Source organism: Sturnus vulgaris, chromosome 8 (genome assembly GCF_052056855.1).
Source record: "Sturnus vulgaris isolate bStuVul1 chromosome 8, bStuVul1.hap1, whole genome shotgun sequence".
NCBI classification, from domain to species: Eukaryota; Metazoa; Chordata; class Aves; order Passeriformes; family Sturnidae; genus Sturnus; species Sturnus vulgaris.
This window is the reverse complement of record NC_142250.1, coordinates 30,366,157-30,378,486: the sequence shown is the minus strand read 5'-3', so window position 1 is coordinate 30,378,486 and position 12,330 is coordinate 30,366,157. Positions and strand designations below refer to the sequence as shown.

General features: G+C 49.3%; 1 protein-coding gene across 2 annotated transcripts in view; it reads right to left on the bottom strand.

The window, feature by feature from the left end:
• VWA2 (von Willebrand factor A domain containing 2) overlaps positions 1–12,330 on the bottom strand; it is a 29,089-nt gene that overhangs the window by 4,299 nt on the left and 12,460 nt on the right. For both annotated transcript variants that reach the window (XM_088169355.1, XM_014872453.2), the window contains exons 6-12: positions 6,556–6,750; positions 5,613–5,743; positions 4,816–4,948; positions 4,326–4,381; positions 3,377–3,484; positions 2,015–2,596; positions 1,143–1,694 (exon numbers count right to left, since the gene is read on the bottom strand). In XM_088169355.1, coding sequence (XP_088025481.1) covers positions 1,143–1,694; positions 2,015–2,596; positions 3,377–3,484; positions 4,326–4,381; positions 4,816–4,948; positions 5,613–5,743; positions 6,556–6,750 — 1,757 coding nt within the window. The remainder of the gene's footprint in view (positions 1–1,142; positions 1,695–2,014; positions 2,597–3,376; positions 3,485–4,325; positions 4,382–4,815; positions 4,949–5,612; positions 5,744–6,555; positions 6,751–12,330) is intronic.

Genomic DNA, 12,330 nt, shown 5'->3' with positions numbered 1-12,330 from the left:
AACACAGTTGAAAGTACCACTGCAACAGAAACACATAGAAAAGCTCCAGGTAGAAACCATCTGCAGAGCCTGCCAGGAGAGCAGCTCCTCACCCCAACGAGATGATGCTGTAGCTCCTTCTAAGCCTGAAGGAGACACAGGCATGCCCAGAGGTGAAAAGGACCTCTGTGCTGAAGCTCATGCTTCTTTTGATCTTATAAACATGTTAAAACATAACAAAAGCAAACAGGTAGATGTTAAACTTAGGCTATTTTGAATGAGAAAACAAGGCATGGAATTTTAACTAGGAGCACTTTCATCATCACTGTCTGAAAACCTGGGCTGCTGTCCTTTCTGAAAAGCTGATCTCTAGACAACATGCAAGTGTTTCAAACTTAATATTAGAGCCATATTTTTCCTCAGCTGAGGACTGACACCACTCATGACTCAAAGTTTTGAAGAAACTTCACCTTACTTTTTCAACCCCCAAACATGAGTTTTTACACAAATATTTAAAATTCTTCCCTTCTACTTTGAGGGTAAGGTTTTGGTCCTACAAATAAGATTAATCACAATTTGTCTGAAGTTTAACAGTCTGAAAAATAGATTCTGATTTTAAGATTAAATATGACGCAACACACAATCTCAAAAGCCTACATGGTAATTTCAGTAGTGGGATATTAAAGGATGAACAGGAGTGATGAGGTTGCAGACTCACCACTTTACAAACACCTGGCCACAAACCTGTTGAACGAGAAAGCAGAGACCTTACTCAGGGAACAGCACAAAAAAGGAGCCCATTAAGCACCCTCCTCCCCAGCAGCACTGAAGGGGTAACACAGAGCAAATTCTACAGATTTAAAGCAACATCAGAAAAAGAGCAAACTTCTTTTTCTTCCTGAAAAAGCAGAACCTAGATCTAGCAGGGCTGGAAAGAGCCAGTCACACTATGCCCACTCTCACCCACTGGACTGAATCCTAGGAAAGCTGGTTACTAATTCCTCCAGGATTGCTTTGGACAGTCATCAGATCTCTGTGTCATAGTTTCCCCATCCATAAAATGCAAAAGACAGTATCGAGTTCAGTCAGTAAAACATCCAAAAAACCTATAATAGCAGCAGCAGGTGGCACTGGCATAGAGTGATGACTGGAGGCTCTCCTACCTTCACAGATCCTTTCAGTGATAAGGCCTTGGTAATACTGCAGATCTTCATAGGAGGAGATGTGGACCAGATAGTTGGGAGACCCAGCAACTCTCAGCAGTGTGTCCCTCTCTGTGTCCCCAATGACAACCACAAACACCAAGATGCCGTTGAGCCTCAGCTGCTGAGCTGGGGCAGCTGCATCCTGCATGCCTCCCCCGTTGGTGAGCAGCACCACCACCTTGTTGACACCAGGTCTTGCTCCCTTCTGCACAGTCATTACTTCACTGTAAACATGCAGCAAGGCACTGCCAGCAGAGGCTGAGTCCCCAAGGAAAGGCACCTGGTCGATGGCCTGGAGAACAGCAGAGTTGCTTGTGTGGGTGTCCAAAGCAAACACAGTGTGAGCTTTGCTGCCATAGATCACCAGGGCGATTTGGGTCACATCCCGGTTGATGATGAAGTGCAAACAGCTGCTCCTGACAAAGTGCCTCAGATGCAGAAAGTTCTCCAGGCCAACTCCAGATGAGGCATCCACAACAAATGCCAAATCAAGGGACTGGGCCTGGCAGCCTGTGAAAAGGAGCACAAACATGGTATCTCTCAGAATATTTATCTACTCCTTTCTGACTGGAAAACAGCAGTGAGAAGAAATAGTGGGCAAAATTCAACACTGCTGATCACCAATTGTGAAGGGTGATCTATGTCTCTTTCACACCCGTAGGTAGGGGTCCATCACAAAAATCACTCATGGAAAGTTAGTCCCTGGATCTGTGACTGACAAACATAAACAAGGATATCTGTCCTTCTGTCCTTCCCTCCTCCCTGTTGGAACTCAGGACACCTATGCATGGTTTGGCAAACTTGTCCCACAGTGCCCAAACCAGTCTTACCTTCAGGATTGCCCACACTGCAGATTTTTCTCTGCAGCTCTGGCATCCTGTTGAACAGGTCCTGAGGGTCTGAGTAGACAATGGTCTGCTGTGGGTTGCCAGTCACCGTGGCCAGCTCTGCTCTCATGAAGCTGCTGCCTATGCCAATCAAGAAGAGATTCTGGTCCTTTGCATACTTAGCAGCTTCTGCCACCGAATCCTGGGACTTGGAGTCAGTGAGCAGGACAACCACACGTGGGAGATCATCCTGCACGTCTGCAAAGACTGGGGTACTCCTAAAACCATGCTGTGCAATGTATTGCAGGGCTCTGCCTGTCAGGGTTCTTCCTCCTCTGAAATTCAGGGCATCAATACCCTTCATGAGCCTGAACGTGTCCTTGTGTTGGCCCAGTTCAATGGCCATCTGGACATCATCATCGTACTGGGCTACCCCCAGGCTCATTGGCGAGTCCTGGCCCACCATGGCTTGGAGGAATCTCTTGAGGAAGGCCTTGAAGCGCAGGAACCCCTCCAGTGTGACCCCTGCTGAGCTGTCCACCAGGAAAAGGAGATCCACACTGCACTCGAGGCTCAGCTTTGGGGCTGGAAAGGGAGAAGGCAATTAGTCACTTGCAGGGCAACCCCAGCAGGGGCCTGCTGGAGCCTTTGTGTCCCACAGCCCAAACATTTTGCCATTCATATCATGAGCTGGAGGACAAATGAGCCAGGAGCAGGCTTTGTTTTGGTTGGATGCCATATAAGCCTTTAGAGACAAGAAATATCTATGGGAATTCATGAGTTTTTGGATGGCAAACTTTAAATAAGAAATTACAACTCCACTCTCGTAGTGCTGTGGGCAAAACACTCTGAATGACACAATCTCACCCTGGAGAAAGGAGAGAGTCAAAGCACCAGACCCTCACCTATGACACCCTGAGGCACTTTGAAGTTGGAACCTTGGCTCTGGGGAAAGTAAGTACAAGGTGTTTTCTAATGATCAGGAGGTTTTGGCTTTTTTACATTGAACCCCCAAAACCAGGAGCTCCTGCTGCACCCATGTGTGCAGAGAGGGAACCAACAGGCACATCCATGTCTCACCCAGTGACTCTGTTCTCCTGATCCCCTGGCACCTGCATTTAGACACAAAGGCAGCCATGCCAGGGTGAGACTGTCAATATTGGTGCTCTTCATACCCACACAGTGTCTGAACAGCAGGACCCCATCACTGGGCCAGGATGAGCATGAGAGTAAACTCAGCCTGCCTATTGGAGAAAATCCCAAAGGCTGTGGCCCCACCCCAGTTGTCCCCAGGGTGGCACAAATGGCATCACAAAGGCAGGACTTGGCTGAGGGGGAAGGAGACAGAGCACAGCTCACACCTACCACAGTGGATGTCTCCTCCATACCCCAGCAGGCAGAGGCAGTGGTATCTGTCCAGTCCCTCTGGGACACATGTGCCACCATTCTGGCACGGCTGGGAGTCACAAGGGTCTAAACAGGACAGGGAAGAGAAGGACAGGTAGTCAGCAGGGAGCCTGCCCCTCTCCATCTCTGCCAGCATGAGCATTACCATTAGTGGGAAAAAGGTCACAGCTCTGCCCCTCTTTCTACAGAGTTTGAACTAACACAGGGCCATGTGTTCCTCACCTCCAGGGCAATTTCCATTTGGGATGGCTCTTCAGCAAGCTGTGACAAGAAAGCAGACTCTAACTTCATTTGATTTGGAACAATGTCAGTGACTCTATATTCATATAAACAGAGAATTGCTAAAGGACCTGCAGCCCTGACAGATTTTCAGCAGCAATGAAGGGGTCAGGGTCTGGCCTGCTGCTTGGACAGTGTTATACTGATAAAGAAAATAAGGGTGCTGTCACCTGAACTTGCAGAAAGGACTGAATGACCACAGCTATTTCAACAGCCATAAAAATTGGCTGGTGATCAGCATGTGTCAGGCTCCCCAACAACCTGATGCTGCTTATGGTACCAAGTGTATGACTGAAGGCATCACTGCATGCTCCCCTAGCTGGAGAACAGGGAGAACTCCCTGCAGGCACTGGGAAGCAGTGCAAGACTCTGCCCCCAGGACATGAGCAGATGAGGATTCACTGGCTCCTCTAGTGGAGGAGAAATTACAGGGAGATATTTTAATCCAAAAGAACTCTGGCCATAGATACTCAGGAGAAACAAAAAAGTGGATTGAATATCTACTGATCACACTCTCTTACTCAGAACAAAATTTCTGAGAAGTGAAAGCAAACCCCTATCTTTTTGTTCTTTAGTTATTATATTTTCCTGTTTCATAAATAAAAGCTTTGGAAAAGCAAAATCCCACCTGGACATACAGTTCGGAAACATCTGGATGGGTGTTTTATCAAGACTCGCTTCCATCTGAAACAAGAAGTATAAGACCTGCTATGAATTTAAATATTAACAAGGTGCCTTCAAGGTGGACCTTACTGTGTTTTCAATGGAACAAATTTTCCTTTGAAAACACGGGTCTTCAAAACAAGTACTTAAAAAATAAGTCAATTCTAAATGAGATGGCAAAAAGCATAATTTCATCAAATCTACCCTTTTGTTTTTGAATTCAACTGTAATCTTTACATTTTAAGATTATGGACGTATTTTTAAGACTCAAAAAATTATTTTGCTTGCTTGCTTCTCAGCCAGTGACCAGAACAGAGATTGGGACTAGAGATTGTATCAGTCTTCTGAGGGATCTTCATCCCAGTAAAGAGTCAAGGTCAGATAAAAGCCTCATTACTGTATTCGTTATCTCTCTCAGCCCCACTCATTTTTAGAGATGTGGGTGCCCAGCTTACCTGATGAAAGGACACAGTGAAGCCTGCACTGCATTGGGCTGCTTTGAGCCTTTCCAACACACATAGCTGCCAGCCAGCTCTTTCACAGTCTCCAGGGTCCTGCGTTCACAAGGGTGGGACTCAACTTTGCAGCCTGTAGCAAAGTAAAAGGCAAGTTAGCATCGATTGCCTGAAAATACAAAGGCTGTAAGAGCAGACAACAATTTTCAGCTTCCTGGCAACAATAGATTGGTCAGAGCTTCCAAGAGTCTCTGTGAGACCCCAGAGGAGAAATTTCCTGTTGAAAAGATCACCAGTCTACTCCACTTTCTGGGGACCTAAATATTCAGCCTCCTTTGCTTTGCTATAAACCTCACACTGCTGAGTTCATGGTTCAGTGACAGCTTTTCAGCCCCTTTGGTGCCCTATCATTCATGTGTTTGATTTTCTGCTGCCTCTGGACTACTCTAGTTCTATCCTTTCTAACTCCTGCAAGTGCCAGGTGCCTCCCCTTAACACACAGCCAAGTCCATTAGAAAATTTAACACAACTGTGTTTATCCCTCAATCCCCTGTCACATGAGCAAAATCCAGTATTCCCATTTCCAGAGGTGAACAGGATGCAGAAAGATTTAGGATTCTGCAGCTTGGAGGTATTTGGAGAGCATACCATCCAATTTGGGCACCAGAAGCAGGTCACCTCGAAGTGCAACACCTGCTAATTCCCCTCTATGCTTCCTGACACTGCCTTGTCTTGCTCACTCAGTGCCATGTCCAAGCCAAAAGCAATGGGCGTGGAGGTGGGGCCAGCAGGGTCACCTGGAGCGGTGGCAGTGCAGACAGGGTCACTCAAGGTGCTGTACAGGCCATTGGCAGCATCTTCAGCATCTCCAGCAAAGAGCAGGTGCTGCTCAGGGGGCTCGCTGGCCAGCACATGCAGCTCCTCCCACCTGCCAAGCAAGGCACGGGTCAGCTGCTCAGTCTACCCCCACAAAGATTTAAGAGTCAAAACCAACCCTGTGCAACAAATAGAGTTGATGCAAAGCCATGAGCCTCCTCAGTTTCCGAGATCCTGCACAGCTCTACTAAGTGGAACAGTTTCCTTCATCAACTCTGGTGCTCCTTCTACATCAGCCACCAAATCAGTGCTTCCCCCGTGCCTGTATTACCCTGCAAATTCCTCTTTGTCATGGTTTAAGCACCATATTCCCAAATTTAGTGCTCTCACTGAAACCAGAACCACACCTGCTTTCCCTCTCACCTCTAGCTGGAGGAAATCTTCCTGGAAAGAAACCTTTCCAGGAAACATGAAAGGCAAAGATCATGTGGATTGAGATAAGAACAATTTACTGGGAACAGAAATGAGATAAGAAATCAGGCAGTAACTGCAGCAAGAAAAAAATATTAATAACAGAAGGTATAAGACAAAATCGATTTACTTGGAAAGTCCATCTCAATACTGACTGTTTTGTCCACCATACTTTCTCCCCTCCTTGGAAGGAAGGATGCCCTTCCTCTCTGAAGGAAGAATGTCCTTTTCCCCCACCCTGGCAATGATAAAGTGGCATGGCTTATCTTCTAGATACAACCACAGCTACACCCCCTCAGATACAGGAAAAAAAATCAAGCCTGCTCTGGCAAAAACTAGGACCTTTTCTCTTTCCAAAACTCCCATCTAGCCCGAGATGACTCCTCACTCACCAGGACTGGCCATTTGGCCAGCTTGGTGGGTGTCTACTTCCCACTCTGGAGAGTTTCCTACCTTGGAAACTTGATTCCCACTGCAAAAACTGTGATGTGTCTCTCCTTCACCTGCATGGCAGGCACTGCAGTGCTGCCCTGGGACTTTCCATCCGAAATGATGATCAGGACTTCAGGGACACTTGAGTTTCTGCCACCAGGGAAACCTTTGTGGAGAATGTACTTCAGAGCTCTACCTGTCTCTGTGCTCCCACCTCTAGAAAGCAGGGATATAATCAGAAAAAAAGAAATCAAAATTCCTCCCCTGCTACTGAATCTACCATTTGGGTTTCAAATTTTTACCTTCTGGTAACAGGAAATGTAGCTTATTTCTCTTATTGCCACACAGCATATCCATGGGCATGTCTAATCCTGTCATTCTTCTCATCTTTCAATCCACTGGTCCCATCTATTCACCCTTAGGTCCCTACTCTCCAACTCAGAGTGGTCTCCAAGAGACTTCTACCATACTGCAGAGTGTTTATGCAATTGGTGCAGTAACCAGAACTCTTGGATATTTGAATTTTATTTCTATCTTCAGCAAATATCTCTCTACACCTTCTGTTTCTCTGTTGGATCCCAGAAGCCTGGGATTTTTGAGCTTTCTGTGCTTTCTGGCACTGACCCCCTGGAGAACACTGCTTTTGACCTGAGGCCTTGGAAAAGGCTTCCAAATTTGAGTGATGAAGTTAAAATCATGGGTGTGTCTCTGATTTCACATGGTGAAGGGTTTTGAATTTGAAGGTTTTAGAGTATACTAATAGGTATGGGACAAGATGGAGGATTTTGGGTGTTGTTTCTGTGTTTTTCTTCCTTCTTCTTCATGATTTCAGGTAGTAGTTTCTGGTTGGACAGTTCGTGCTGCACTGCAGGTCACAGGAGTTTGGTTATTAGGTCAAAAGTATAAATAATACAGGTGTTATTTCTCTATTGGACTGTTTAGCTTTAAAAGACCTTGTAACTAGCTAGATTCACCTCCATTTTGCTCGCTTCTAGCTGGTAGCCAGAAGTGTTGCAGAACTCTCTGTACCTTAGATAAGATTTAATAAAACAACCAAGCCCGAACATGAGAAAATTCATCTCCTTCATGTCTTTAATCCTGACTCTGAGTGAAGACAGAAGAAACTGCAGACAAGCCACTGAGTGGTGCAGATAGCACCTTTGCATTTCTCCATCTGAAAACTGGGGTCATTTCAGCTGCTGAAGGGGTGCCGGGTGTGGCCCTTTGTGACACAGGTGTTGTGTCAGGGCCCTGGGTGATGAGGGACACTGTGGTGCCCAGGAGCCTTTGTGACATGGCAGAGCCCCACCCTGCCCTGCCAGGGGGATGTCCAGTCCCGTGGGAGCTGCTCACTCAGGAGGAAGCAGCTCCCAGGATCCCTGTGTGCCAGACGAGGTCAGATATGGAGGAGGACAAGGTGAACCCCAACTCTCAGCCTCAGGCAGTGGCTGGGCACAGGCAGCAGCTCAGTCCTGTCTCTGTCAGACACTGAGGAGGAGAGGGCCTTTGCCCACATGGATGAAGACTGGGAATATGACATGGATCGAGAGCTTTCCCACTGTGGAGGTGCTACCTGCCAAGAGCTTTGCCTCTGGGAAGAAACGACAGTCCAAGAGTTTTACCAACAACAAGAAATGATGATGCAGGAAATTTCCCCATGGGGAGTGGGGAGACACCAAGAGTTGAGGGAGGTAGATGAGAGAGTCCAGTGGGGACATGGCACACAGCAAGAGCTGTGCCACTGTGAAGAAAGTGTGACATTTCAGGAGGATAAGACATACCGAGATCTGTCCCTGTGGGAAGGAGATCTGACATACCAAGAGCTGTCCCAGTGGGAAGGGCAGGTACACCAGGAACTGTCTCTTTTGGAGAGGTCACCTTTTCTGCGAGGTCATCTGCACGAGTTCCAATGGGAAGGAGACAAGAGAGACCCAGAGCTGTCCCAAGTGGGAAACAACAGGGACAAGGAGCTATCACAAGGAAAAGACTCCAAGATCCAGGAGCTGCCCCAAGGCAGTGCAAGGAGTGACCAAAAGCTTCCCCAGTGGGAAGGAAGTGTCAGCACCCAGGGGCTGTCCCACTGGGCAGAAGGCATCAGTTACAAGATATGGGACAAACCCTTGCACAAGGATGTTCAGACTTGTGTCCAGCAGGGGCCCAGGTCTCCCAGCAGTGTGAGCACCCAGGTGGCAGGAAAGGCAGCCCCTGAGCTGCCCAGCACCTCTCCTGCCCTGGGCAGCCCCATGGAGGACGAGCTGGCAGCTGCTGCTGCTCCAGTGGGAGCTGCTGAGGAGGAGGAGTCCCTCGAGCCTCTGGCTCCCGAGGTGGAAAAGGCATCAGGTAATCCTGCCCTCGGGGCGGAGGTGGCATGGGCGGGGACAGAGAGCCTGATCCCTGCCCCATACAGCCCCTCGCCCAGCCCACTGGGAGCCCAAGCCCCCAGTGAGGAGAAGGAGGAGGAAGACAGGGGATCAGTTCTGGCAGTGCAAGAGACTGAGGAGGCAGCCTTGGCTGCAGAGCTTGAGCATTCTCAATGCAAAGACGAGGAACACACAGAGCTGTCCCAAGGAGAAATCAAGAAATACCAGGAAGGACCCCAAGGGGAAGCCAGCTTTGAGCAGGAGCTGTCCCTAGAAGAAGCTGGTAGGTATCAGGACTTGTTCCAATGGGAAGCTGGCACTAAGCAAGAGCTGGCCGAAGTGGAATCCAGTAGGTTCCAGGAAAGATCCCAAAAGGAAGCCTGCACTAAGCAGGAGCTTTCCCAAGCAGAAAACAGTAGCTACAAGGAAGGGTCCCAAGGGGAAGCCAGCTTTGAGCAGCTGATGTCCCTAGAAGAAGTCAGTAGGTCCCAAGTAAGGTCCCAAGGGGAAGTTTGCACTGAGCAGGAGCTGGTCGCAGTAGAATCCAGTAGGTTCCAGGAAGGGTCCCAAGGGGAAGCTTGCACTGAGCAGGAGCTCTCCCAAGTGGAATCCAGATGGTCCCAGGAAGGGTCCCAAGGGGAAGACTACAGTGAGCAAGAGCTGGTCCAAGTAGAATCCAGAATCCACCAGGAAGGGTCCCAAGGGGAAGCCTGCACTGAGCAGGAGCTGTCCCTAGAAGAAGCTGGTAGGTACCAGGACTTGTCCCAACAGGAAGCCAGCACTGAGCAAGAGCTGGCCAAAGTGGAATCCAGTAGGTTTCAGGAAGGATCCCAAGGGGAAGCCTGCACTAAGCAGGAGCTTTCCCCAGCAGAAACCAGTAGCTACAAGGAACGATCCCAAGGGGAAGCCTGCACTGAGCAGGAACTCTCCCAAGTAGAATCCAGATGGTCCCAGGAAGGGTCCCAAGGGGAAGACTACAGTGAGCAAGAGCTGGTCCAAGTAGAATCCAGAATCTACAGGGAAGGGTCCCAAGGGGAAGCCAGCTTGAAGCAGGAGATGTCCCTAGAAGAAGTCAGTAGGTCCCAGATAAGGTCCCAAGGGGAAGCCTGCACTGAGCAGGAGCTCTCCCAAGTGGAATCCAGTAGGTTGCAGGAAGGATCCCAAGGGGAAGCCAGCTTTGAGCAGGAGCTGTACCTAGAAGAAGCTGGTAGGTCCCAGGAAGGGTCCCAAGGGGAAGACTACAGTGAGCAAGAGCTGGTCCAAGTAGAATCCAGAATCTACAGGGAAGAGTCCCAAGGGGAAGCCTGCACTGAGCAGGAGCTGCCCCTAGAAGAAGCTGGAAGCCAGCACGAGCTCTCTGACTGGGACGAACACATCACAGAAGAGCTGTCCCATGGCGATGTCGGTAGCTACCAAGAAGTTTCAGACTGGGAAGAAGGCATGGAGCAAGGCCATCCCCAAGGACAAACCAGTATCTCCCACAGTCTCTCTGACTGGAAAGAAGATAGTGAGCATGACCTGTCCCACAGTGATGTCAGTAGCTACCAAGATGCTTTAGACTGGGAAGAAGGAGTGGAACAAGACCTTTCCCAAGGAGAAGTCAGTAGTTACTACAGCCTCTCTGACTGGGAGGAATACAGTGAGCATGAGCTGTCCTATGGCAATGTCACTAGCTACCAAGAAGTTTCAGACTGGGAAGAAGGCATGGAGCAAGACTTTTCCCAAGACCCTTCCCAAGGACAAATCAGTATCTCCCACAGTCTCTCTGACTGGGAGGAATACAGTGAGCATGAGCTGTCCCACAGTGATGATGGCAGCTATGAAGAAGTGTCGGATTGGGAAGAAGGCACGGAGCAAGACCTTCCCCAAGGACAAGTTGGTATCTCCCACAGTCTTTCTGATTGGGAAGAATACAGTGAGCATGAGTTGTTCCATGGTGATGACAGTAGCTACCAAGAAGTTTCAGACTGGGAAGAAGGCACGGAGCAAGACCCTTCCCAAGGAGAAGTCAGCAGCTCCTGCAGTGCCTCTGACTGGGAGGAATACAGTGAGCATGAGCTGTCACACAGCAATGTTGGCAGCTATGAAGAAGTGTCAGATTGGGAAGAAGGCACAGAGCAAGACCTTCCCCAAGGACAAGTCAGTAGCTCCCACAGTGTCTCTGACTGGGAGGAACACAGTGAGCATGAGCTGTCCCATGGCGATGTTGGCAGCTATGAAGAAGTTTCAGACTGGGAAGAAAGCATGGAGCAATACCCTTCCCAAAGAGAAGTCAGTAGTTCCCACAGTGTCTCTGACTGGGAGGAATACAGTGAGCATGAGCTGTCCCACAGTGATATCAGTAGCTACCAAGATGCTTTAGAATGGGAAGAAGTCAGTAGCTACCACAGTCTCTCCAGCTGGGAAGAATACAGTGAGCATGAGCTGTCCCACAGAGATGTCAGTAGCTATGAAGAAGTGTCTGACTGGGAAGAAGGCATGGAGCCAGACCTTTCCCAAGGACAGGTTGGTATCTCCCACAGTGCCTCTGACTGGGAGGAATGCAGTGAGTGTGAGTTGTCCCACGGTGATGTCAGTAGCCACCAAGATGCTTCAGACTGGGAAGAAGGCACGGAGCAAGACTCTTCCCAAGGAGAAGTCAGCAGCTCCCACAGTGTCTCTGACTGGGAGGAGTACAGTGAGCATGAGCTGTCCCACAGCGATGTCAGGAGCTATGAAGAAGCGTCGGATTGGGAAGAGTCCATTGGCCAAGAGGTTTCCAAGAAGTGTTCCTCCTGCCTGCGGCGGGTGCTGCGGAGGCTCTTCTGCTGCCCCTGCCTGGCTCCACACACCCAGGATTAGGGCCCACTGCTGGCACCAGCCCGGGCCCCACGTCCTGAGGGAGCCACACGGGCTGCCTGTGCCTGCCCACGGCCCTGCAGCCTCAGCAGTGCCCACCTGCTTTGGAGCATCCCAAGCCCATCTCCCCAAAAGCAAATATTGCCCGTATGGCCAGCCCCAAATCAGCACCCGTGGGGACACCTGGTGCCAGGTGACTCAGTGGTGAAGGGCAGAAACTCTTCAGGGTGGGAAGAGACCTTGAAAATCATCCAGTCCCACCATCACCCTGGCACCAGCATCCCCCAAAACCATGTCCTCAAGTGCCACATCCAGATGACTCTGGAACACTTCCAAAGACAGAGACTCCACCACCACCCTGAGGAACTTCTTGCAATGCCTGACCACTCTGTCAGGGAAAAACTGTTCCGAATATTTCATTGGAACCTCCCCTGGTGGAATCCAAGGACATTTCCTCTCATCCCGAAAGGATTACATGCTGATCCTTTGGGATTTTATCCATGATGAACGGGCACAGACAGGACTCAGGACTCCACTATGCACTGCATGACTTTGCCAAACACAATTTGTCCAAAACACAGGGAATCTGGGTTTTAGA